General features: G+C 67.1%; 6 protein-coding genes across 6 annotated transcripts in view; 4 read left to right on the top strand and 2 right to left on the bottom strand.

Annotated features, from left to right (window-relative positions):
• Positions 1–241: 241 nt before the first annotated feature.
• ZDHHC5 (zinc finger DHHC-type palmitoyltransferase 5) lies at positions 242–11,141 on the top strand. The gene is made up of 11 exons (XM_027718004.2): positions 242–649; positions 5,993–6,114; positions 6,466–6,623; positions 6,715–6,887; positions 6,988–7,090; positions 7,493–7,584; positions 7,687–7,819; positions 8,210–8,333; positions 9,134–9,246; positions 9,375–10,255; positions 10,669–11,141. Exons 1-11 carry the CDS (start codon positions 546–548, stop codon positions 10,826–10,828), a joined length of 2,163 nt encoding a protein of 720 aa, XP_027573805.1. The 5' UTR covers positions 242–545; the 3' UTR covers positions 10,829–11,141.
• A 543-nt stretch (positions 11,142–11,684) lies between these two features.
• Positions 11,685–14,124, bottom strand: MED19 (mediator complex subunit 19). The gene is made up of 5 exons (XM_027718023.2): positions 13,891–14,124; positions 13,273–13,529; positions 13,101–13,197; positions 12,926–13,020; positions 11,685–12,827 (listed from the first exon to the last, which is right to left on the bottom strand). The coding sequence occupies exons 1-5, from the start codon at positions 14,084–14,086 to the stop codon at positions 12,765–12,767; spliced, it is 708 nt and encodes a 235-aa protein (XP_027573824.1). The 5' UTR covers positions 14,087–14,124; the 3' UTR covers positions 11,685–12,764.
• Positions 14,125–14,303: 179 nt separating this feature from the next.
• Positions 14,304–16,509, top strand: TMX2 (thioredoxin related transmembrane protein 2). Its single transcript, XM_027718022.2, has 8 exons — positions 14,304–14,510; positions 14,803–14,863; positions 15,027–15,140; positions 15,387–15,463; positions 15,544–15,650; positions 15,737–15,802; positions 15,910–16,039; positions 16,127–16,509. The coding sequence occupies exons 1-8, from the start codon at positions 14,322–14,324 to the stop codon at positions 16,271–16,273; spliced, it is 891 nt and encodes a 296-aa protein (XP_027573823.1). The 5' UTR covers positions 14,304–14,321; the 3' UTR covers positions 16,274–16,509.
• A 174-nt stretch (positions 16,510–16,683) lies between these two features.
• SELENOH (selenoprotein H) lies at positions 16,684–17,848 on the top strand. Its single transcript, XM_027718029.2, has 5 exons — positions 16,684–16,706; positions 17,030–17,182; positions 17,266–17,411; positions 17,485–17,598; positions 17,675–17,848. The coding sequence occupies exons 2-4, from the start codon at positions 17,031–17,033 to the stop codon at positions 17,583–17,585; spliced, it is 399 nt and encodes a 132-aa protein (XP_027573830.1). The 5' UTR covers positions 16,684–16,706; position 17,030; the 3' UTR covers positions 17,586–17,598; positions 17,675–17,848.
• A 2-nt stretch (positions 17,849–17,850) lies between these two features.
• On the bottom strand, positions 17,851–19,355 carry BTBD18 (BTB domain containing 18). The gene is made up of 3 exons (XM_027718021.1): positions 19,267–19,355; positions 18,874–19,010; positions 17,851–18,756 (listed from the first exon to the last, which is right to left on the bottom strand). Exons 2-3 carry the CDS (start codon positions 19,001–19,003, stop codon positions 17,936–17,938), a joined length of 951 nt encoding a protein of 316 aa, XP_027573822.1. The 5' UTR covers positions 19,004–19,010; positions 19,267–19,355; the 3' UTR covers positions 17,851–17,935.
• Positions 19,356–23,666: 4,311 nt separating this feature from the next.
• The window catches only part of CTNND1 (catenin delta 1), a 28,940-nt gene continuing 28,626 nt past the window's right edge, over positions 23,667–23,980 (top strand). Inside the window, exon 1 of the mRNA XM_039388468.1 lies at positions 23,667–23,706. The gene's annotated coding sequence lies outside the window, so the exon portion shown is untranslated. The remainder of the gene's footprint in view (positions 23,707–23,980) is intronic.

Consider the following 23,980-nt stretch of genomic DNA (forward strand, 5'->3'; position numbering starts at 1 on the left):
ACCACCCCCTCCTCCCGTGCAGCACCGGGGGCTGCGGCACCGCAGAGGAGGCGGATTAAAAAGGAGAAGTGGCTTCCCTGAGGCTCCCGGAGTGGCTTTTTCGCAAGGAGTTTGCTGATCCCGTGCTCTTCCCGGGGTGCTGGCCGGGTGGGAAGCGCCGAGCGAGCCTAGGGAATCCCCTCCCCTGGGAACCTTGGCTGCCTGTTTCCTGACAGAGAGCGAGGCTCGCGAGGGCTCCCGGCGTTCCCGCTCCGACGGCTGTTTTAAACTCAAATCCCCCGCTCTGCTCTGAATTTTTGATGGTTTTAAACCTCCTCCCCTGCGCCCGCGAGCTCTTGCCGGGCAGGGCGTAGGGTGGGCTCCTCTCCTGGGCCACCAGCTCCAGAGACTTGTCCGGATTATCCGTCCAGGTCGGAGCTTGGCCTGGGAGCGGGCGTGGAGGCCGGGAAGGGGTCGGCCCTTGTCCCCCTCCCCTTCTCGTCCTGCTCTGACTCCCGCGGGGCCTGGGCTATGCTGCGGGGCGGACCCCCCACCACAGCTCCAACATGCCAGCAGCCTCTGGAAAGAGATTCAAACCCAGCAAGTACGTCCCGGTCTCCGCTGCTGCCATCTTCCTAGTGGGAGCCACCACCCTCTTCTTTGCCTTCACGTGAGTCCCGGCAGCTCGGCCGGAGCGGGGAGGGCTGGAGGGGGCGACAGGGGACGTGGGGAAATAGGGAGAGGGGTTGGGACTTCCTCCCAGAGGGAAGGGGGATGTCGTGCTCCGGGTGGTGGAGTGGCCTGGTGGCCCTTGGGGCAGCAGGACCCCCGTGTCAGTCAGTTTTCCGCAGCCGGGGGTCCTGGTGAGGCACCGTGTCACCACTCAGCTCCAGATCAGCGGGGCTGGACGCTGGTTTGTGACCTGTGGGTGGAAAACACCCGGATCACTTTCCCTTTTGTGGCCAGGCAGGGTGGATTGGTTGGGCCGGGGCAGGATCCGTGTTATTTTTGGAGCTTTGTAATCGATTTGTGAGCCACAAAGGAGAGTTCAGGGAGGAGAACTCTGCCCCCTGCACGGATCACTGGCTGTCAGTGTCAGCCCTGCCCTGGGCAAACAAGGGTTCAGTGTCCCTGGAGAGGGCCCTGGGGGGTGGCCAGTGGGTCACCAGGGCCGTGGGGGTCTGCCAGGGTGGGAGATGGTACCGGCTGCTGGGGAGGCATGGGGATGTCCCTGGGCTGCTCTCTCCTGCAGGGCCTCCCTGCCCTGTGCCATGTGCCTTAGTGACGTGCCCCGGGGGTGGCAGGCGTGGGGGCAGGACCTGGGGGTGTTGAGGAGGGGGCCAGGCTGCTGTGCCAGCTCTGAGCCCGGGAGGGAGCGGCGGCAGCCAAGGCAGGGTGTGCTGGGCAGGAATGGTGTGCCGGGCAGGAAAGCTGGAGCGTGGCAGCCGCACCAGCTATCAAATCCTGTCCCTGTGGTGGGCTCTGAGTGGTGATGTGTTTGGGGTCCTAGCTGGTGGGAAGGGGGTGCACCGTCTGCTCCGGGAAGCCTCTCCTGCTCGCTGGGGTTTTCCTGCTGGGGGTCAGCTGGAGCTGCAGGAGGCTGAAGGGCTGGGTGTGGTGGCTCCTGCCACTCCCTGTGATGGTGGTGGGAAGGTCACTGTGGCTTTGGCACCTGGGAGCCACCGGGCAGTGACAGGGAAACTTGACAGCTGAAGGGGAGAGTGGGTTTGGTTCGCCCTGTCCGGCTCGAGTGCAGCTGGTGGTGTCACTCAGCACGTGTGGCCGTCCCCTGCTGGGACACCGAGCGGTCACCCAGCTCCCAGGCTCCAGGTTTGGCCGCTCCAGGCTGCCAGACGCCTGCGGAAGTCGCTGGCTGTGCTCCCACTCCAGAGGGATGAAGGAGAAGCGGGGGGAGTGGGCGATGCCCTCTGCACCGTGCGTGACACGCCGTGACCTGGGAGGGACAGCCTGCCTCTGCAGCCGTGCTTTGGGGGGCCCTCCAGGCAGCTGGACCCCCAAGCCCATCCCGGCCCCGGGCTGTGGCAGCGCCGGGAGCAGCCGCTTATCAGCACGGGGTGAGAGGCAGCGCCGGAGCCGGCGCCGCGGAGCAGGTTTGGCCAGGGCAGCAACAGCTGGGCAGGTCGCTGTAATTACAGGTCAGCGGTGTTGTTTAACCTACTTGAGAACAGCCCGTGAAAGCCCGGGCACGGCGCTCACACGGGGCTCAGCCGGGGGGCAGCGGCACTGCTGTTCCCTGGGAACAGCCTGGCGCTGGAGCGGGGTGGCAGGGACACGGGGCCCGGGGTTTGCCTCCTGCACGGTTCCGAGGGCCAGGGTGAGCCTTGCCCGCCTGGACCAGGACAGCTGGAGCAGCTGCCAGCTGCCCTGCTCGCTGTTGGCATCCCACCTCAGGCTCATCCTTTGGGAAGCGCGGTGGAAGCTGGGGAGGGGTGTTCTGGGAGCAGGCAGGGCTCGGCACGGCTCTCCAGGCTCCGGCTGCGTTACTTCCAACACATCCACTGGACGCCTTTTGGTCCGTCCAGGATTTGTGTCTCTGGGCCAAGAACTCTCTTTAATTGATTAATTTAATGAGGAGCTGCTGCCGAGCACGTGGCTGTGGAAATGAGCCGAGGCCGGCTGGGCTGGAGGGGGGGCAGTGGGAGAGGGAATGTTCCTGCCTTTCTCTGGGAGGAGCGAGGGTCCCAGGCTTGCTGGGCTCTCAGAGAGGTGCTGATTTAGGATGGAAACTCCCTCGTGGGGTCCATTTGTCCATTCCTTCATCTCCCTGCTGGCCAGTCCCAGCTCCTGGTGTGGTTGGTTATCAGGCTCCCTGTCCCTTCTGGAGCCAGGACACGGACTGGTGCCATTGGGAAATGGTGCTGTGTGCGCTCCCAGTGGGACCCAAACTTGTAGGAGGGTCAGGGCGTGCAGGGATCGATCGTGTTGGTGCCAGGGCCTTGGAGAGCCGGAGGGAGGAGAGGCGTCCTGGGAATGGCTGTGCTCCAGGAGAGGGCAGGGGATGAGGGGCTGTGGAGGGGACGGGGAGCCAGCAGGGAGGGACGGGCTTCTCCAGGCATGACTGGTGGCAAAAAGCCTGTCTTGCATCCAGGTGTGACTCAGGGTGCCCGAGGTTCCCAGAGTTCTCTCATGTGCTGCCAGGGACAAGTCCCGACAGCTCCTCTGGCGATGGGCGTGTTGCATCCCGGTCCAATCCCGAGGGGGAACCCCATGGGTGCTGCGGGACCTGCGTGGCTGTGATGGCGAGGAGCCTCCCTCCTCCTCCTCCTCATCTTCCTTTTCCTCCTCCTGCTCCTGAGGAGCTGGCGCCCGCTCTCCCCGGGGCCGTCCCTGGGGTCGAGGCAGGGCCTGCAGCCCCACGCTCTCTGTCCGGGAGAGCCAAAGGCCAGGAGCACCTCCTGCTCCCAATAAGGAGGTTCCCTCAGGGATGGGCAGCACCTTTGCTCCCTGTGGAGGACCCTGCTCCCTCCTGTGGGTGGGGTTGGTCCCGGGAGGTGACTCCCTGGCTTTGTGGCCACTGGCTCCGTGGGGATTCCTGTCTCCCACAGCACGGGGGTGCCTGGGTGTGGGAGAGCCGGGAGGGCAGCGGGCTGCTGGGGAGGAGACCCCGGTGTTGTGCTCATGACCAGGAATGCTGCACCCCAGTTCTTCCCTCTCTGCCTGCCCCAGAGCTTTCCAAGGCAGCTGGATCTCTCCCTGTCTCTCGAGGATCCAGGCCGTGTGCTTGGCTTGGCCTGGCTGTTGGCTGTTCCCTGTGCAGGATGGTTGCCCAGCCACGGGCCTTCCTGGCTCCCCTCCATCTCTTTCCAGCAAAGGTTTGGGCTGGGATTTCCCTTCCTGGAGAGAGGAGCTCCTTCCACAGGGTTCCTGGAAGGGCATTTGCTACTTTTAGGGTTCCTCTGAGCCTCCTGCCCCTCTCCCTCTGGCAGAGAGCAGAGCTGGGGAGCTCAGCTCAGGGATGTGGGGTCCTTGGCTCTGGTGTGTTCTTCTCACTCTCCACAACTCCTTGACAGGAGGTTGGAGCCAGGTGGGGGTCGGTCTCTTCTCTCAGGGAAGAAGCGATGGGACAAGATTGCTTCAGATTGCAATTGAGGTTGGATATTAGGGGAAATTTCCTCATGGAAAGGGTTGTCAAGTCCTGGAACAGGCTGTCCAGGGCAGCAGTGGAGTCACCAGCCCACTCACTGGTGGTGTTCAAAAAACACCAGTGTAAATGTGGCACTCGGGGACACGGTTCAATGGTGGCCTTGACACTGCTGGGGGAACAGTTGGACTCTGTGATCTTGGAGGGCTTTTCCAACCTGAGCACTTCAGTGTTTCCGTGATTGTGTGATTCTTCCCTCTCTCAGGTTGTGGCCTGAGCTGTCACGTAGGTCCTGTGCCTCCAGCACTGCTCTCCCAGGGTTTTGGAGCACGGATCGGAGAGGGCTCCTCCTCTCCAGCCTGTCCCAGCTCTGGAGAATCTTCCTGGCTGGCTTCCAGAGGAGGCAGCAGGGCTGGCAGGGCCAGTGCCAGGCTTGGAGCCGCTCCCCAGCCTGGAGCAGAGCTTGGGGTGACACACTGGGAGATGCTGTCCCGATACAGAGCGGGGAGGCAGCGCCCGGCGTGCCCGGGAGGGCGGCTCCTGAGGAAGGGGCTCTGGTGGGAAGATGGTTTGCAGGAGCAGCCTGGTCCTGTGTGTGGGGCCTGGAGGTGTCCCAGAGGAAGATGAGGAGGAGGAGGAGTGTGTGGGTGTCAGAGCAGGGCTTGGCCCCGCTGCGCTGCTCTCAGCGCTCTCCCGAAGCCAAGGGTCTGCCTTCCCACTCTCCTGCTGCCCTCATTGCTGCACCTGGATGGGGACAGCCTTGGCCTTGGCTTGTGAGAGCAGGTCCCACTGATGGTTCCCACCCTCCCCAGGGCACAGAGCCGTGCCTGGTGCTGGGAGCGCCCTGCCCTCCTCGCCCTCTGCGCTGCCAGGTGTGTGCCAGGCAGGTGTGTGCCAGGCAGGTGTGTGCCAGGCAGGTGTGTGCCAGGCAGGTATGCCCAATCCTCCACCCCCTGCCACATCTGCCCTGCCCGGGGCAGCCCCTGCCCCTCACCCGGGGCTGCCTTTGTGCCCTCCCTGGGGCCCTGGCAGCCCTGCACTGGGGGCAGAGCCCCGCGCCAAGGGTTTGTTCCCAGCTGGAGCCTTGCCGGCGCTCCCGGGGCTGCAGTGACAAGGACAGGGGCTGCCTGGCCGCCAGTGGGACCCGTCCCCGCGGGTGGTGGTGGAGGAGGGGACGGGCCCAGTGCCTGCCCCTTGACCCCAACCTGCAGGGGATTACGGCGCTGGCACCATATGTCGCCCTGCCCGCCCAGCCCCGCGCTGCTCCGGCCACCCAAATCCATCGGCACTCAGCGCGGCAGGGGGAAGAGAGGGACAGATGCTGCCCTAGATCTGCGGGATTAAATCCCAGCAGCAAAGCAGATTAGGGAATTACGCTGGCGCCTCCGAGGGGGAAGCCCGCTGTCCTGAGCGTGCTGCCTGCTGGGGCAGGAGGGAGCAGGGTGATTCCCTCCTGGAGGAGCTGGGCGCTGGTTGGGGTCCCAGTGTCCCACCAGAGCTGTCTCTGGGTTGTGAGGAGCAGGAGCAGCTCTGGAGGCGCCGGAGCTGGCGCTGGTTTCGTGTCCTCTCACAGGTCCCCTCTGTGCCCCGTGCAGCTGGTGGGGCACAGGGAGGGCGAAGTGCAGGCATTTTCTGGTGGATCTCCCCCGTGCCAACAGCCTGGCTCTCCCTGTTCCCGCCACGGCTGCTCCGTGTGTCAGTGGGATCCCGAGGGGCTGTGGGCACAAGGGGCGAGTGGGGGTTTCGCTCCCTGATGGATGATGCCTGGAGCCATCCCACCGTGCCCTCAGGGTGCTTCCTGGGCTGCAGAGGTGGCCCAGGCACAGCTCCGGTTTGAGTGTGGGGGGCACTGGGTGGAGCCGTAGGGACAGTGGGGGGGTCCAAGGGGTCTCACTGCTGCTGTGCCCGCAGGTGCCCGGGGCTCAGTCTCTACGTCTCCCCCATCATCCCCGCCTACAATGCCGTCGTCTTCCTCTTCGTGCTCGCCAACTTCAGCATGGCCACCTTCATGGACCCGGGCATATTCCCACGAGGTGAGTCCGGCTCCGACCAGCCAGGGTCTCGGGTAGAGCTGCCTCCTTGCACCCTTCCTCTGAGTTAAAGGGCATTTCTGGGTCCCAAAAGGACGGTGGAGAGCTCTCCTCGCCCTGCCCGGTGGGATCGGGCAGTGACATGGATGCCAGCTCTGGGTTCAGCACCCTGTGTCGGGTCCCTGGGGCTTGGGTGGTGTCGAGGTTGTAGGGCAAGGCTGGGGAGAGCCCCCCAGGCTGTGTTTGGGGGTCCCTGTGCCGGGTGCCAGCAGGGCAATGCCGGGTGCCTCCGGCTCGGGCAGGCAGGGGCTGGCCGGGCCCTGACGCGTGGCCGTGCCGGGGTGTCCCCACCAGCTGAGGAGGACGAGGACAAGGAGGACGATTTCCGGGCCCCGCTCTACAAGACGGTGGAGATCAAGGGCATCCAGGTGCGCATGAAGTGGTGCGCGACCTGCCGCTTCTACCGCCCGCCGCGCTGCTCCCACTGCAGCGTCTGCGACAACTGCGTGGAGGTGAGGAGCTCCCGGGGCCTCCGCCGTGCCCGGGGCAGGGCAGGGAGCCCCGGCAGCACCCCCTCACCGAGCCCTCCCACCCCCCCGGCAGGAGTTCGACCACCACTGCCCCTGGGTCAACAACTGCATTGGGCGGCGCAACTACCGCTACTTCTTCCTCTTCCTGCTGTCGCTCACCACGCACATCATGGGGGTCTTTGGCTTCGGGCTGCTCTACGTGCTGTACCAGGTGGAGGAGCTCTCCGGCGTCCGCATGGCCGTCACGTATCCTCCCCACGGGCTGTGGGGGGCGGTGGGGGCGGGGGTTGGTGGGTTGGTGTGGTGCCGAGCAGGGCTGCGGCTCCTCCTTAGCTGGCTGTGGCAGGATGGTGGTGATGTGCGTGGCCGGGCTGTTCTTCATTCCCGTCGCTGGCCTGACGGGGTTCCACGTGGTGCTCGTGGCCAGGGGCCGCACTACCAACGAACAGGTAGGGCCCGTGGGGCTACGGTGAGGCCACCTACGAACACATTTTGGGGCTCCCCGGAGCAGGGTGGATGTGGATGGGCTGGATTGAGGCAGGGGGAGGCCCCTGAGCTGGAGGGGCAGAGCACAGGTTGCCTGAGGGGCAGCCTGGGGTTGGGGGTGCTGCCAGAGGATGGAGCCGGGCGGGCACTTCTGGGGGGCGGGAGGCGAAATCAGGGAGACCTTTCCCCCTCCAGGGTATAGTTGAACACTTAAACAGGGAACAGGATAAGGGAGAGGCTCTCTGAGTATCTCTGTCCTTGGAGATTGTCCTGAGGCTGCTGGACAAACCCTGGCATGGCTGGCTGGGCCGAGCCCCCCACGGTCCCTGCCTGCCCCGAGGCTGTGACACTCCTTTACCCCGCAGGTAACGGGCAAGTTCCGTGGGGGTGTCAACCCCTTCACCAACGGTTGCTGTAAGAACGTCAGCCGGGTCCTCTGCAGCTCCCCGGCCCCCAGGTGAGCCCAGGCAGTGCAGGTACCCCTGGCCCCCATCACACCCGGCCCTGGCGTCCACAGGGAAACCACCAGGCCGTGACCTTCCTCCCGCCCCCTCCCCAGGTACCTCGGGCGCCCGAAGGCTGAGCAGACGGTGCTGGTGAGACCCCCCTTCCTGCGGCCCGAGGTGTCGGATGGTCAGATCACCGTCAAGATCATGGACAACGGTATCCAGACAGAGCTGAAGAGGACGAAGGTGAGGAAGGTGGGGACCAGCGCTGCCCGTGCTGGGGCCCTCCACGGAGCCCAGGGGTGCGAGCCTGCATCCGTGAGTAGAGAACCGAGTGAGCCTGGTCACGTCCCTTGACCCCTCTGTGTCGTCTTGTTCCGTGTCCCCACAAGACGGAAACCGTGTCCCTCCCACGTGGCAGCGGCCACACGAGGCTTTGCCCTTCCCGGTCCCGTCCTTCCCCACGCAGCACCCTTTGGAGGTCCCCCCTCCTTGGCACTTCCAGCCCCGAGCGTGCGGTCTGTCGGATGGCCCGGGGGGCAGCGAGAGCCCCCAGCACCACTGCCCACTGCCTGCCCGCCCGGGGGGGCTGAGCCCTCGGCCCCCTCTGACCCCCCCTGCGCTTTGTCTCTGCAGTCCAAGGGGAGCCTGGAAGTGACGGAGAGCCAGTCTGCTGACGCCGAGCCGCCACCCCCACCTAAGCCCGACCTCAGCCGCTACACGGGCCTGAGGACACACTTAACCCTGGCCACCACCGAGGGTAAGGAGGGCACCAGGGCCCCGGCAGCCGCTGGGAAGGGAGCCCAGGGCTGTGCCAGGCAGGCCAGGAGCCAGGGCCGTAGGCGGCTTTATCAGGCTGCAGGGCAGACCCGGAGCACATCGTCACCGCCGCACTTCCCAGGCCGCTGTGTGCGGCCCCTCATGCTTGGAGAAGCCTGCGGGACGCTCACAGCCGGAAGGCCGAGCCGGCGCGGCGCTGCCCGGAGCCGCGGGGAGCTGTGCCTTGCAGCCAGCGGGGAGCTGTGCCTTGCAGCCACCGCGCTGCCGGGACGGAGGAGGCGAAGCGGTGGCGGGCCCGGCTCGGCGGCACAGCACGTCTCGGCCGGCTCCCGCGTGGGCTCGGCCAGAGGTGGGATGTGACGGGCAGAGCCTGTGGCAGCTGCTTCCCACAGCGGCTGGAGACCCCACAGCTCTCCCGGCCCCGGCTGGGCTCCACCGCCCAGCCCCACTGCCCACCGAGGGCTGCAGTGTGTGTGTCCCTGGAGGGAGCACCCTGGCACCCCCGTGCAGTGCACCCTCCCGGGGTGTCACCCAGCCGGGGCTGCCGCAGGGGCGCGGAAGTGCCAGCCCCACACACGTGGCTGTGGGGACACCCCTTCATCCCGCTCCATCTCTCCCGCCCCGCTGCGCCTCCCCTCCAGCCCGTCCCTCCCTCCCCGGTCTGTCCGCCCCAGGCTCGGAGCCGGTTCTTGGGCAGGGAGGGAAGGGCTGGGCGCGTTCCTTCCCCACAGCCCCGGGGAGCCGCTGCCCCCCTGAGCGTGCCCCTCTCTCCCGGTGCAGACAGCAGCCTGCTAGGCAAGGACAGCCCCCCGACTCCCACCATGTACAAGTACCGGCCCGGCTACAGCAGCAGCAGCAGCTCGGCGGCCCTGCCCCACTCCACCAGCGCCAAGGTAAGGCTGGGCCCAGTGTGGAGGACCAGCCCTGAGGGGATGGTGTTCCTGGTGTGGGATGGGTGTCCAGAGCTCTGCAGGGACCCTGTTATCGTTCTGTGGGTGACTGCTGTCCCTCTGCCCCTCAGCTGAGCCGAGTGAACAGCCTGAAGGAGCCCAACTCCATCTGCGAGAGCGGCCACAAGCCCAGCTACCGCTCGGAGCCGAGCCTGGAGCCCGAGAGCTTCCGCTCGCCCACCTTCGGCAAGAGCTTCCACTTCGACCCCCTGTCCAGCGGCTCCCGCTCCTCCAGCCTCAAGTCGGCGCAGGGCACGGGCTTCGAGACGGGCCACCTCCAGTCCATCCGCTCCGAGGGCACCACCTCCACCTCCTACAAGAGCCTGGTGAACCAGACGCGCAACGGCAGCCTCTCGTACGACAGCCTGCTCACGCCCTCCGACAGCCCTGACTTCGAGTCGGTGCAGGCGGGCCCGGAGCCCGACCCGCCCGTGGGCTACACCTCGCCCTTCCTGTCGGCCCGCATCGCCCAGCAGCGAGAGACCGACCTGCACGGCCGCTTCGCCGGCGCCGCCTCCCCCAAGCACGCGGCGCCCCGTGAGCCCTCGCCCGTGCGCTATGACAATCTCTCCCGCCACATCGTGGCCTCCATCCAGGAGCGGGAGAAGCTGCTGCAGCAGCCGCCGGCCCCGGGCCGGGAGGAGGACGCGGAGCTGGCGGACTCGGGCATCCAGTCGACGCCGGCCTCCAGCAACGCCCCCCGCACCAGCTCCTCCTCGGACGATTCGAAGCGCTCGCCGCTGGGCAAGAACCCGCTCACCCGCCCGGCCCTGCCCCGCTTCGGGAAGCCCGAGCCCCCCCCGGCGCTGCGGGTGCGCTCGCTGGGCTCCCCCGACCAGCCCGCTGCCCCCCACCTGGGCAAATCCGTGTCTTACAGCAGCCAAAAAACAGCCTCGCAGGCTGGCGGCCCCGAGACGGAGGAGGTGGCCTTGCAGCCCTTACTGGCACCAAAGTGAGTATGGCACAGGCACAGCGGGGCCTATGGGGTGGGACCCTCACCCTGCAGGGAAGTGGCTGCTCAGTGCCCCCCTGCCCAGTGCCCCTCCAACCCCCTGGGGCAGCAGAGAGATGCTGCACGTTGCCTGAGGAAAGGCAAAGGAAATCCTCCTCCCAGAACTAGAGCTGGTGCCCCCCACAGCTCCTTGGTCACCCCCCCGGGAGCTGGAGTGGGCTATGAGTGCTGGAGGTCCCTGGGGAGGGCAAGAGAAATCCTCCTCCTCCTCCCGGAACGGAGTTGGTGCCCCCCACACCTCCACAGGCTCCTCGGGAGCTGGAGTGGGCTGGGGGTCCCTGGGGAGGGCAGGGCTGTGGCTGAGGTGAGCCGTCCCCGCTCCTGACCCCGTGTCCGTCCTTCCTTCCCCGCAGGGACGAGGTGCAGATGAGAACAGCCTACAGCAAGTCCAACGGGCAGCCCAAGAGCCTGGGCTCGGCCCCGCCGGGCCCGGTGCCCCTCAGCAGCCCCACCCGCGGCGGCGTCAAGAAGGTGTCGGGCGTGGGGGGCACCACCTACGAGATCTCGGTATGAGGGGCAGAGCCGCTCGCCCCCTCCCCTCCTCCCTGGCGGCCCCCAGGGACGCGCTGCCGGACGCTTGTGGACTCCCGGGGGAGCCGGGCGGGGGCACTTCCCCCTGCCCTTCCCTTCTCCACCCCCTGGGCCGCAGGGGCTGGCACACACCCTCGGGGGGGGGGCTGTGGGGGAAAGGGAGGGGGGGGCTGCAGCCCCGGCACCGCCTCGGCTGCGCCAGCCACTTGTGGGCCTTGTGCAATCACCCGCTCGCCTGGCGTGGTAGGAACGGATTGTTTTTAAACCAGAATACTTTTTTTTATTATTATTGTTACGGATTCTATTTTTTTTCTCTTTCCGAGTTACCAGGTGTGTGTATATATAAATATCTATATATATAAATATAAATATTAAAAAAAAAAAAAAAAGAAGAAGAAGCAGAAATTATATATCTTACCCAGAGAGAGAGAAAGAAACTACCCCGTTCCCTGCCCGGGGGTCTGCACCCCCCCCCCACCTTGTCCCCGTCCCCAAAGGAGGGATGTGGGGCCTCCAGTGCAGGTCCTGGGCGTTGCTGGTCCTGGGCCACAGGGCTCTGGGGTGCCAGGTGCCCCTCTGGGTGCCCTATCCCAAGGCCTCAGATGCTCTCCCCCCTTGGTCCGTTGTGTGCGCAGCCTCCAGCCCCCCGGGGGCCCACAGACAAGGTAGGACGGGGGCAGCCCCCTCCCCACGCCCCCAGCCCCTCATGGACTCCAGCCTCCCCCACCCACGGTTTTTGCTCTTTCTGCCTTTCCCTGAGGGCTGTGGTCGGGGCGGGGGGGGACGGTGTGCGGGTGTTGGTTTTGTTGCCTTTTTTTGTTAATGATTCCGATGGGGGTTTCTCGCTGTCACAGGCGTGTTTTTATTTCCGTTTGCTCGGGGAAGAGGCAGGTCCGTGGGGCACATCCCCGGAAAGCAATATTTTTCTCATCACATGCCAAAAAAAAAAAAAATAAGCCGCAGCCAAGGAGCCCCGTGCTCCCCATCCCCTGCCCTGCCTGGGCAAAGCCGTGGCCCCGCAGGCACTACCGGACTCTTTTCTCTACGGCAACAGCTCCCGTGGCCCCGCAGAGCCACGCCAGGGTTTTTTATTATTATCAGCCATTTTAAAAACGAGGAATAAAAGGATATTTAATGAGCCACCCCGGGGCCGTGCGTGTGCTTTGTTTGGCGTCCAGGGATGGAGGAGCTCCTGTTCCTTGGGGTCTCAGCCTTCCCCATCCTGAGGGGGGAGAGGGAAGGAGGCCTGGGGATAGCCAAGCCCAGCTGCGTTTTGGGGAGGCACCTCCTCGGGCTGCTTTTGGGCAAACTGCTCCCACAAAAGGTAAGGATTTTCCAGGCATGGGGAAAGCTGCTCCAGGGAAGGTGTGGCAGGTGCTGGTGAGGCTCGAGATCCGGAGGAGGGCTGTGGTGTCTCTGTGACTGCTGCTGGAGATCCCGGTGCCCGCGGCAGCTGCCACCTCTGCGCAGGGACACGGTGCCTCTCCAGGGGTCCCCCCGTCCTCAGCAGGCCTGGGAGGTGAGGGCCAGAGCAGGACAGGGCCAAAGCCAAGGTAGGAGCCAGGCTGAGAGCCGGGGCAGGAGCTCAGGGTGGTGCTGATGGCGCACACTCCAGGGAGCCCTCACTCAGGGCTGCTCCCCGTGCCGTGACGGCCGAGGGTCGCAGCAGCTGTGGCCCCCAGCCCCTCCCCAGAGCAGAGACTTTAGTTCAGAGGTAACTAAAAAACAGGCCCCGACGCTCCAGGGTCTTCTGGTACAAAAGCCCGAGGTCAGCACCCGCAGAGTCTGTGCCTCTGGTCCCAGGGGGCTGTGGGGGTGTCCTCTCTGCCGGAGGGGTGGACAGGCCAGCCCAGTGCCCCTGCCCAGGGTCAGCCAGGGCCATCGGCCAGGGGGTCCCCGGGGCGGTGCTGGGGTGGTCTCACCGTAAGCTGCTGCTGGCCTGGGAGCTGCCCACGCCCGGGTGCTCCGGGCTGTGCCGGTTCTGTGGAGGAAGGACAGACAGAGCCCCTGAGAGCTGCTGGGCAGTAGCCTCCTGGGGACACACGGGCTGGGAACTGGACCCTGGCTCTCCCTACCCACCTTCTTTTTCTTCTTCTCTTTCTTCTTCCTCTTCCGCTCCGGATCCTCCTCTTTTTTCTTCTTTTTCTTCTTGTGGTCGGAGTCTGAGGGGGTTTCTGGGGAAGCAGAAGTGCCGGATGAGCCGAGGCTCCGGCAGCACTGGAGGGGAGCGGGGGTGGCTGTGACAGCCCCTTACCTGGGGGGACGGGGTCCTGCGTGCGGCTCTGCTTGTGCTTGTGCTTGTTCTTCTTCTTAGGGGGCTGGATGTGCATCAGCCGGCACTGCTCGGGCAGCTGCGGACAGAGGGGGCCGGTCAGGCCGGGCTGGGCCCCTCCCACCCCCCTCCCACCTGCCGGCCCCGGGCTCACCGGGCCGGCGTGCAGGCGGAACCCGGTCAGCATGGCCCCCGTGAGGGGCGTGAAGGAGCTGCCGCAGATGGGCGGCTTCTCGATGAGCGAGCGCAGGCTGCTGCTGTCGTGGGAGCCGGGCAGGTCGATCATGCCGGGTAGGTCGGGGAGGAAGTTGCTGAGCTTCTCCTTCACCTTCTTCCCACAGAACTTGTTGTAGGCGTGCTCCAGGTTGTAGTGCGTGATGAGGTTGGTGCTGCCCGTCAGCTCCGTGGTGCCTGTGCGGCCGCGGGAGGGGATGGCGAGGAGGGGGAATCGCCCTGCCGGGGCATGGGGACCCCTCGGCCTTGATCCCCACCCCTGCCAAAGCCCTGGGATCCCCCTGCCCTGCCCTGCCCTGCCCCGGCCCCGGGACTCTCAGCCCCTCCGCCCACCCGTGCCCAGGACCCCCGTGTCCTGTTCCGGCCCAGCCCCGGGGACCCCCCCGGGGACCCCCCGCCGACCGCTTCCCCCGGGGCCGCGCGCCACTTGGCCCCGCCCTCCCGCGCGCTCATTGACCGGTCGAGCCGTCAGTTCACCCCACGGCCGCGCTGATTGGTCGAGCGCGGCGCTCGCCCCGCCCCTGCGGCCCGCCCGCACCTGGCAGCTCCCGCAGCAGGTAGAAGGGGCCAGCGGCGGCCTTGCGGGCCGCGTCCTCGCCCGGCGGCGGCGCGGCGGCGGCAGCGGGTGGCGGCGCGGCCCCGGCGCCCGGCGGCTTGGCGGGCCCGAAGCCGAGCGCGGCGGCGGCGGCGGGCGGCGGCTCGGCCGCGCCGAACAGCGCCGAGAAGTTCTCCATGTTCCCGGCGTGCCCCGCGCGGGGCCGCCCCGCCCCGCCATTGGCCGAGCGCCGGCCCCGCCCCTGCGACCGTTGCTAAGGGAGACTCATTCCGGCCTTCTGATTGGCGGCCTCTGTCTCTCTGTGTCCTCTGTCATTGGCCCGCGGCGCAGGGGAGCGCCCGGCTCACCGCTCACCATTGGCTGACTCTGCGAGGCCCCGCCCCCCGCGGGGCAGTGGGCGGGGCGCAGGGAAGATGGCGGTGGTGGCACCGCTGCTGGCGCTGCTGTGGGCGCTGCCGGGGCTGTGCCGCTGGCTCGCACGGCCCTACTACCCGCTATCCGCGCTGCTCGCCGCCGCCTTCCTCATCGTGCGCAAGGTCCCGCCGCTCTGCCGCGGGCTGCCCTCGCAGCGGGAGGACGGCAACCCCTGCGACTTTGACTGGGTGAGGCGGCGCGGCCTGTCCCGCACCCCCGGCCTGTCCCGCACTCCCCGCCTGTCCCGCACCCCTTGGCTCCCCTCCTGTCCGCGCAGCCCCTCGGCCCGACTGAGGGAGGGGGTGCCCCGTAGCCCCTGTTGTTGCTCTGTCGGTGCCCTCCCATGACCCAGGGGGCTGCCGGGCACTGGCCGAGCCCGTCGCCGCGGGGCAGCCCCTTCTCGCTGCTTCCTCCCCGAGACGCGGGCTCTGGCAGGGCCTGGCACGGGCGCAGGCTCACGCTGTCCCCTCTCTGTGCTAGCGGGAGGTGGAGATCCTCATGTTCCTCAGCGCCATCGTCATGATGAAGAACCGGCGCTCCAGTGAGTCGGGGGGGGGCACAGGGGGCTGCTTACGGGGCTTCCTCTAAGGAGCAGAGTGGGATGGAATCTGGAGCACCAGATCCAGCCCTCCCTCAGGATCCCCCCCAGCCTTCTTGGGGCGGGATCTGGGCCCCGTCCCTTCATCCCTCCGTGCCGTTTGCAGTCACCGTGGAGCAGCACATCGGGAACATCTTCATGTTCAGCAAAGTGGCCAACGCCATCCTGTTCTTCCGCCTCGACATCCGCATGGGGCTGCTCTACCTCACGCTCTGCATAGGTGAGCCCTGCTGGGGCCCTGGGGCAGCCCTGGAGCCCCCAGCCCAGCCTGTGCCCTGCCTGTGCCCCCGGGAGAGCCCCCTTCTGCCCCCGGGTGACCCTCATGGCTGGATGGGGCTGTGGGTGTGCAGAGTATCCTTGGGGGGACATCTCCCTGCCCCAGGCTCGCTGCGTCCTGCCTCTGGGGCAGAGGAGCCCTGGCCCAGCCTCAGCCTGGCTCTGTGGGCTCAGGGTGCTGTCCCTGCAGTGTTCCTGATGACCTGCAAGCCCCCTCTGTACATGGGCCCCGAATACATCAAGTACTTCAGCGACAAGACCATCGATGTGAGTATCCCCCCCATCCCTGGGGTCTTGGGGTGCTCTGCTCTCCTCTCCCCCACCCTGAGCCCCTGCCCCTGTGGCAGGAGGAGCTGGAGAGGGACAAGCGGGTGACGTGGATCGTGGAGTTCTTCGCCAACTGGTCCAGTGAGTGCCAGTCCTTCGCCCCCATCTTCGCCGACCTCTCTCTCAAGTGAGTGGTGCCTGCCGGGATCTCGGGGGGTCGCGGGGGCTGTGGTCCCCCGTGTCCCTCCCAGCTCTGTGTCCCTTCCTGCCCAGGTACAATTGCCAGGGGCTGCAGTTTGGGAAGGTGGATGTGGGCCGGTACACGGACGTCAGCACCAGGTGTGGGGGACACGGCCTGGGTGGCAGGGCCCACCCCAGGGCAGCCCCTGTGACCCCCTGGCCCCCTTGGGCTGCCCAGGGCTCACCGTGGGCCTGTCCTACTGCAGGTACAAGGTCAGCACCTCGCCCCTCACCAAGCAGCTGCCCACCCTCATCCTGTTCCAGGGGGGCACGGAGATCATGCGGCGGCCGCAGATCGACAAGAAGGGCCGGGCCGTGTCCTGGACCTTCTCTGAGGTGGGTGGGACCTTCCTGGCCTGTGCCTGGGAAGGGAAGGGGGCCGTGGGGGTCCCTGAGGGTGCTGATGCTGCCTCTGGGCCACAGGAGAACGTGATCCGGGAGTTCAACCTCAACGAGCTCTACCAGAAGGCCAAGAAGCAGTCGAAGCCGCGGGAGGAGGGGCCCGAGGAGGCCCCGCCCGCGCCCGCAGCCGCCGGGCACCCCGAGGGGGAGACCAAGAAGGACAAGTAGAAGCTGCCCTGCGCTGTCGCCCATCAGCACGCCGCCATCACCCTGGTGGCACCGGCCTCGCCCGGCCCTGCCCGGCGCCGCTCTCTGTGGGGGCCGGTCCCGGCCGAGCCCCGGGAGAGTGGCAGGGCCCCCCGGCCCGGTGCAGGCAGGGCGGTAGGAGGGGCCCCGCCTCGGTTGTAACGCTCGCTCTCTCTCATCGCTGACAATAAACGGTCCATGCGGTGCCCGTGTCCGGTGTCCCGTATCCCAGTGTCCCTCGTCCCGGTGTCCCGTGTCCCGGTCCGTGCAGGGGGGTGGGGCTTGCCGACGAAGGCGGGGCCGATGCGGACGCTTCGCGCTCTGATTGGCTGGTGCGGGCGCGGGCGGAGCCAGAGGCTCTTCCGGCCACGCCCCCTCCCGGCGGCGCGCGCTCCCGGCACGTGGCCAGCGGCAGGTAGGGCCTGTTCCTCCCCCCCTTTCTCCGGGACCCCCCACCCCCCTTTCCCTTCTCCCTTCCCTTCCCACCCACACGCCGTGGTGGCATCTCTGGGGACCCCCTTCCCGCCCCCCTCAGCAGCATCCCAGCAGGAACACCCCTTTTTCCCCCTATGGCGCATCGCCGGGAACCGACCCTTCCTGACCCCATCCCGAAGCAGGGTCCGCGTGGGCGGGGGACACCGGCATCCCTAGAGTCCCTCCCCCCCCCAGCGGGATCCCCGGGACCCCGCTCCCCGCGCTGGGACCTCGGCGTAGCCCCCGCCACTCCGGCTCTCGCAGGATGGCTCCCCGCGGCAGGAAGCGCGGGGCCCGGCAGCCCGCGGCGTCCGAGGCATCGGAACCGGCGGAAGCCCCGCAGAAGCGGGCGCGGGCCGAGGCCCAGGACGAGGGCAGCCCGGGGGGCACCGGCCCCCGCGTCGTCATCGAGCACTGGTGAGCGGCCCCAGTGCCGGGCGGGGGGTGGGGGGAGGCCCTCGGGGTGCCCCCCGGGGCGCTGACCCCCGTTGTCCCCACAGCAAGAGCTGACGGGTGTACGGCCGCAACGCGGCGGCGGTGAGCGAGGCCCTGCGCGGGGCCATCGCCCACCTCGCCGTGGACATCAACCCTCGGCCGCCGCGCAGGAACAGCTTCGAGGTGTCCCTGGTGAAGGAGGACGGCAGCAGTAAGTGCTGGCCCGGGGCGGGGGCGGCGGGGGCTCCCCGGCCCCCCTGACCCGGCCCCCCTTCCCTCCCCAGCCGTGGAGCTGTGGAGCGGCATCGCCAAGGGGCCGCCCCGCAAACTGAAGTTCCCCCAGCCGGAGACCGTGGTGGAAGCCCTGAAGAGCAGCTTGGCATAGGGGCATTGTCCAGGTGAGTGGGGAGAGCGGGAATGGGATGGGACGGGATGGGATGGATGGGATGCGGACCAACCTCCCCCTCCCCACAGCCCAGCCAGGACCGGCACCTGCGGCACGAGCGTCCATGAAGAGGCGAGACCAACTGGGGGGCACTGCCAGCCCCAGTCCCGTCCCCGATGCTGCAGCTCTGCCACAGCCGGACCCCTGGCTCCCCCTATGCCCCCTTGTTCCCTCCAACCTCCAATAAAGCTCCACACCCCACAGCACAGCTCCAGCCTTTTATTCCAACAATGCAGAGACCAGGGGGTGCAGCCCTGAGCAGCAGGCAGCGGCGGGGGGCAGAGCCAGCCCTAGGTGAGGACATCCACCTCCTCATCTGACTCGGAGGACGGGCAGGGCCAGAGGCAGACTGTGCCTGCGGGCAGGAACGGCTCCACTGTGCCCACATCCACCTCCTCCTCCTTCTCAGGGTCGCCTCCAGGGAACGCCTGCCCACAGCCCTGCTGGGGTGCAGGGGGCTCCCCACCCTGCTGCCTCCAGGCTGCACAGGAGCTCTGCCAGGGCGGGGACTGCCCGCTTCCCAGTTCACCCACGTCCAGGGGTGGCTGTGCTTCCGTCACCCCCACATGGCCCACTGGCACCGTGGGAGAGGCGGGCGGGGGCTGCGTGTCCTGCACCACCTCCCAGCACCCCCTGCTCTCCACCTTCCGCAGCCTCACCCGCCTGATGGGGCTGAGGTGTGTGGGCCCCAGAGAGCATGGCTGCCCCTGGGGGGACACCCCGGTGCTCCCAGGGGGAATGCTGGCACCGCTGGGCACAGCCCTGTGGAGAAGCGTGGCGGGGGAGCCCTGCTGTGGGGAGCACAGGCAGGAGCGGTTGAGCTGCCGCTGGGGTCCCAGCCTCACCAGGCGTCCCCCCTGGAGCTGCAGCGCCTCCAGCTCGGTGATGCGGAGGCGCCGGGCGGCCGCCAGCACCTCCTGCACCTCCTCCTGCGCCACCTCCAGCTCGGCCGTGTAGAAGAAGCGGACGAGCTTGCGCAGCACCCCGATCTTCAGCCCCGCCAGCTCCAGCACCACCCTGCAGCCCCGAGGGGGCAGCTCCGGGCCCAGCTGCTCCATGAAGAAAGGGCTGCAGACAGAGAGGACGCTGCAGTGGGCCACCACCGCCTCGCCTGCAAAGCAACGGCGGCTGTTACTGCCCTGCAGCCCCTCCTCCTCGCCCCGATCCCTCCGGGGGGGATGGGGGTCACAGGGACCCCCACGGGCGGTGTCGCCCGCTCGCCACTCACCCTCAGCCCGCAGTACCACGTCACAGAACACGTCCGCCCGCTCCTGCTGCTGGTGGAGGAGCTGGAAAGCCGCGCGCAGCAGGCGGGTGCTGCGGTACCGCAGCGGCGGGGGCGCTGGCACGGAGCCCATGGGTGGCCTGCGGGGACACACAGTGCGGCATCGGCAACTCGGGCGCTCGGGCACCTGCTGTGCTCTGCGGGCCGTCACGGACGGTCCGGGGCTGGAATTGCGGGTGCAGCAAAGCTCCGTGTCCCCCGTGACCCTTCCCCGGACCTCACCGGGTCCCCGCAGCACCGGGCCGGCGCTGCCACCAAGGCGGCGACACTGCGGCCGCTTTGGAGCCGCCGCGGCCCGAGAAACACCCCCCCTCCCGCCCCGAGCCCGCCGCGTACCTGCCGAGGGAAGGAGGGTGGGCGGACGAGGGACAGCGCCGGAGGCCCCGGGGCGTGTGCGTGGGGACGATCCCGAGCCCGGCAGTGGCCGGGGCAGTGGCCCGATGCCGCCCTCGCGCCCTCCGCCTCGCGTGGCGCCGCCGCCTCGCCCCGCCCCGCCGCGCCCGCCAGCCAATCGGCGCCGGCCGAGCGCGCCCCCCCGGCCAATGGCGGCGCGGCGGGGCGGGGGCGCGGCCATGGCGGCTCTGAGGAAGACGCGGAGGGAGCGGCTCCGGGGGCGCCGGGAGCGGCCCCGCGGGCACCGGGCCGGGCCCTCGGCGCGGCGGGAGCGGCCCTGGGGGCACCAGGAGCGGCGAGCGGGGCACGCGGCCCACGGCGAGCATGTGCTGGGAGCCGCCCGTCGAGCGAACGGCGCTGCCCCAGGAGCGTTCCGCCGCCTCATAAGGCGCCCATTGTGCTGCCCTGCGTCAGCGTGGCCGCGCCCGGGCAGCGGCGGTACCAAGCCCGGCCCCATCGCCGGGAGACAGCCGCTGTTTCTGCGGAACGCTCCGAATGGGTGGAAGTTCCAGAAGGACGGGAGCCCAAGGGTTGCCGTGGATTTTATATCCGTGCAAAGCTCTCCGACGTGGTCTTGCAGAGGGGGGGGTTTTGGGTCTGGTTGCACGTGTGACGGTGGTTTTCCTCCCCCGTTTTTTGCAAAATGGGCACAAACCGAGGAAGAACGTGGCTGGTGCCAGGCCCAGGCCAGCGGCTGCTGAGGTCAGTGGCAGTCTCTGTCCCTGCCCCCGGGTGGCTTGGAGCCCGGCCTAAAAATACCGAGGGATGCAGCAAAACAAGTAATTTCGTATCAAAGTGCTATCATGTGCTCACAGAAATAGAAGGAAAATAGAGACGTTTCCTCCCCCACCCCTTGCAATCCTTTGGAATTACAGTGATCGGAGCTGTCGCTTGGAAAGCCTGACTTCACCAGGCACTCGGGAGCTCTTGGATCCAGATGCCATGGAGGGCCCTGCCTGCAGGCTTGAGCCCCTTGAGGGTCGGGAATGTCCAGCAGGGTTTATCTCCTGGTGGGATTCACTGCAGAAGGGAAGGCAAGGCCTAAGACTACACTGGCTATCCAGGCTCCCTCTGGTTGGTAGGAAAGGACAAGTCCCCTCATCCCAGTGTCTCCCAAGCCCTCAAATCAGCAGATTCTGAGCCAGTTTCTGTAAGAGAAAGGAAGTTCTTGTCTCAGGTCTCACAGCAGGGATCATGTTCAGCAATGTCCCCTCTGCCTGTGTCACTACTCCGCAGGTCAGGAGCTGCCTCCGAGTCCCTGCTCCCCGGAGGGACCTCGCAGAAGGGAAGGATGAAGGCAGGGTCTGAGCCTGGGAAAGGAGCTGGAGGTGGGGAAAGGAAGGAGAGACTGTAAGTGGCGATGGACCCTTGTGGGGCTGGGAGGGAAGGAGGTTTCTGTGTGTTCTTCGTTGAGCAAAAGGCGCAACAGGAATTTGGACAGCCCGAGAGCACGATGGGATGCTGCCAAAGGCTGACAGTGGGATGATCCGTGGGCATGGGAGGGCCCAGGCACAGCCGGAGGCTGGTGGAGGGACCACACCAAGCACATGGAGCTGCTGGACACTGCACTGGGAAGGTGTCAGGGTGGGCTCTGGGCTTGCTTTATTCTCTGACGTCCTCCAGCTAGGGCTGGAAAAGCTCCCTCAGGCCCTGCTTTCCTCCTCCCCTCGTCTGACGGATGAGTCGTTCCACCCCCCCTGGTGCCGCACTTCCCCTCCTATGGGGAGGGACAGCAACCTGTGGGGATTCCCATAGGAAAGGGGCTGCGGAAGGGCCTTGTTATCCTGACCTGGAACAATGCAGGCCATCCCTCGGACCCGGAGACGGCGGCGTCCCCTTCCTCCTGCCCCCGGCCGCCGAGGAGCGCAGGGCTGCCTTGTAAACAAGTTGTCTTGCTCTGTTCCGGTGGCAGCTGCGCTTCTGGGCGTCTCATCTGGGAAAGGCATCAGCCGGAGGATGAAAGGGGGTGTGCAAGATGTTATTACACGCAATTACTGGAAAAGAGGGCAGATTTTCCCATGCTGGTAACACATCTCCTCTCCTCTTCCCAGGACGCGGAGGGACAGACTCCTCTGCCGCCGGAGTTGTGTTCAAACAAGAGTGTGATCTGCTGCAGGGTGAGCTGGAGCTGGAGGATCAGGGTCCAGCCTGCCTTCCAAAATAAGCACACGCTGATGGGTGTTCCAGCTGCTGGGGCAGGGCTGGGGCTGACAGTGCATGGATAGACCCTGTCCAGCTCCATCCCGCAGCCCTGGGGACGGGAGGCAGCGGCCCAGCGTCAGAGGCATGTTTGCAAGAGCACGTTTAGTCTTTGAAGAAACTGAAGACCTTAAAGGCTGTTAAATTTCGGGGCTGATCAAAACAGCAACACTGTCTTTGCCTGGAGCAGCCAGAGCCCTGCACACTGCCTGCCTCCCCCATGCTCCTACACTGGGGCCCTGCTCTGGGCCACCCACCTTCCTTGGGACGTGTCAGGTGGGCAAGGACTCTCCTTCCCAGAAGGAATTGTGAGAGCACCTCTTTTCCCTCCTTGTCCCCGAGACTCAGGGGATGAACCCACCTTCCCCCTTATGCAGGCCAAGAGGAGGGGAGGGCCGTAGAGGGTTACCTGTGATCTGAGAGCAGTCCTCACTCGAGGCACAGGGCCGAGAAGGAACCCAACTTGTTCATTTTGGGTGACAATGAGGATGAAGGGGCACAGGAAAGTCTCAGTCCCCTGTTGTGGGATGGAGAGACCCTCTCCTCCCTAGGAGGGGTGGACGCCAGCTCTCCCTGCCCTCTGCAGCCAGCAGGTCGGATGGTTTATTTTACAAATCAAACACCAGGGAGGGTTGTCCCACACCCTGATAATCTCCCTAGAGGTGCCTTTTGCATGCATTGAATCCCCATTTCTCCTCCTTACACCTTTCTGTGCTGTCTTTAGCAACCCCCACCCAGCTGGGGATCACCTCCCTGTCACGTCCATCCACAGGCTGTTATCACATCCACCCCACCTTCCAGTGCATATTTACCCCAAGGATCACCTGTCCCACCCAAAACCTTCCTCAGCTCTTTTCCTCTGTCATTATCTCGCTTTGGCAGTCAGGAGCAGGCAGGTTTCTCACGTCCCCAAGTGCCTGGCCAGGGATGAGGCAGAAAACTGTCAGCTTTGGGGAACCTGGATTTCTCCCAAGTGAGCAGCTTGGAAATTGGGATGGGGCTACTCTGGCGTCACTTCCTTGCCCTCCAGCCAAGGGGAAACCCTCCCTGCTCCCAGCAGCCTCCTGCTCAGCCTCCATCCCCTATCCATGGAATGGCAGTGGCAGGCCAGGCAGGATGGCTTTTCTTGATCGTTCCAGAGTTACATTTCTCCAGCTGGATTACTTGCAATCATTAAACCTCGTGTTTAAATCTCCCACCCCGGGTCTCTGTACCTCCAGGTCCCCTCCTGCTCTTTCTCAGGGTTGGCAGTACTGGTTTGGAGCCATGGGAGCTGGGCAGAGCAGGATTGCCTCGGCTGGGCTGTGCTGCCATTTCTTTCCCTGTGTGCCAAGGGCCCCTGGGCTTCACCCACCGCATGGAGCCCCTGGCTGGGTTGATCTGTGCTTCCACAGAGCTCGTGTCAGTCCACGGGACACGTTGGTGGGGGTACAGGGACAGAATCCACCTGGGATGAGCTCCTGGCCTCGTGGTGCTCCCAAGGGTGAGCTGTGGCAGGGGTCCTGCCAACACCCGCTCCCTGGAGCCAGAGGGGCCAGGATCACCCCCAGGGAGGTTCTGCAGCCCAAATGCCCATGAAATCTTGCTTATGGAAAAAAGTTCCATCCTGGACGGGGTCACGCGTCTCCCGCCGCGGGACAGGCCAGAGGAGGCTCTGCTCCGGGGGTCTGCCGGGCTGCTCCCAGAGAGCCCCTCGTCCCACCACTCCCGGGGCAGACCCGCACCCCGGGGAGCAGCTGCTCCGCTCCCGGGGCGGGATCCCCCCGAGTGAAGCCCACCTGCGGGCGGACCGCGGTTTGCGGGGCACGCACGGCCGGGACAGACCCCGCCGGGACGGACCCGCCCCGTCCCCGCCCGCCCGTGTCGCGGGGCGCTGACGCCGGGGGCGGCCCCGCGCCCGCCCCGCCCCGCCCGCCGGACCAACTTCCATTTTAGGTACGGGAGAGGCGCGGGCGCACGGCGGGACCCGACCGACGCCGCGCTCCGCTCGCACCGATCGCCCGGCGGCCCCCGACCCGCGCCGCCGCCGCCGCCGCCCCGGGGCGGCCCCCGCTCGCCTCTCGCCTCGCCGCCGCGGCGGGACCCGCGGAGCGGAGCGGGCCGGGCCGGGCGGCCGCGCCGCCGCCGCCGCGGGGCGGCACCGCCCCCCCCTCGCCCGCCCGCCCGCCGAGGAGCCCGGTCACGGTGAGTCCCGCTCGCGGCGTCCCCGCCGCCGGACCGGGGCGGGCGGGAGGGAGCGGGACCGGGACCGGGGCGGGCCGGCGCCTGCCGGGCGCCGCACGCCTCCGCGGCGGGGCGGGGGGGGGATGAGCCGGTCCTCGCCCGGCGGGGACGGAACCGGGGCTCGGCCGCGCGGTGCGGTCGGTGCCGGGCCCCGGCAGCCCCGTGCCGCCTGGGAACCGGTGCCAGGCGCGGCCGCGCCCCGCGGGACCGGCGGGGCGGCGGGGCCGGGCCCTGG

This window comes from Pipra filicauda, unplaced genomic scaffold (assembly GCF_003945595.2).
Source record: "Pipra filicauda isolate LSUMZ 115617 unplaced genomic scaffold, ASM394559v2 scaffold651_size339498_pilon, whole genome shotgun sequence".
Classification (NCBI taxonomy): Eukaryota; Metazoa; Chordata; class Aves; order Passeriformes; family Pipridae; genus Pipra; species Pipra filicauda.

Coding starts and splice junctions, on each gene's coding strand:
- ZDHHC5 (XM_027718004.2), top strand. CDS start 546: ATGCCAGCAGCCTCTGGAAAGAGATTCAAACCCAGCAAGTACGTCCCG. Junction 6,888..6,987: donor GGCGTCCGCATGGCCGTCAC/GTATCCTCCCCA, acceptor TGGCTGTGGCAG/GATGGTGGTGATGTGCGTGG. Junction 8,334..9,133: donor AACCCTGGCCACCACCGAGG/GTAAGGAGGGCA, acceptor CTCCCGGTGCAG/ACAGCAGCCTGCTAGGCAAG.
- MED19 (XM_027718023.2), bottom strand. CDS start 14,086: ATGGAGAACTTCTCGGCGCTGTTCGGCGCGGCCGAGCCGCCGCCCGCC. Junction 13,021..13,100: donor GCAGGACCCCGTCCCCCCAG/GTAAGGGGCTGT, acceptor CTGCTTCCCCAG/AAACCCCCTCAGACTCCGAC. Junction 12,828..12,925: donor AAGAGAAGAAGAAAAAGAAG/GTGGGTAGGGAG, acceptor CTTCCTCCACAG/AACCGGCACAGCCCGGAGCA.
- TMX2 (XM_027718022.2), top strand. CDS start 14,322: ATGGCGGTGGTGGCACCGCTGCTGGCGCTGCTGTGGGCGCTGCCGGGG. Junction 15,651..15,736: donor TTCGCCGACCTCTCTCTCAA/GTGAGTGGTGCC, acceptor CTTCCTGCCCAG/GTACAATTGCCAGGGGCTGC. Junction 16,040..16,126: donor TGTCCTGGACCTTCTCTGAG/GTGGGTGGGACC, acceptor TCTGGGCCACAG/GAGAACGTGATCCGGGAGTT.
- BTBD18 (XM_027718021.1), bottom strand. CDS start 19,003: ATGGGCTCCGTGCCAGCGCCCCCGCCGCTGCGGTACCGCAGCACCCGC. Junction 18,757..18,873: donor CGTGGTACTGCGGGCTGAGG/GTGAGTGGCGAG, acceptor GTTGCTTTGCAG/GCGAGGCGGTGGTGGCCCAC.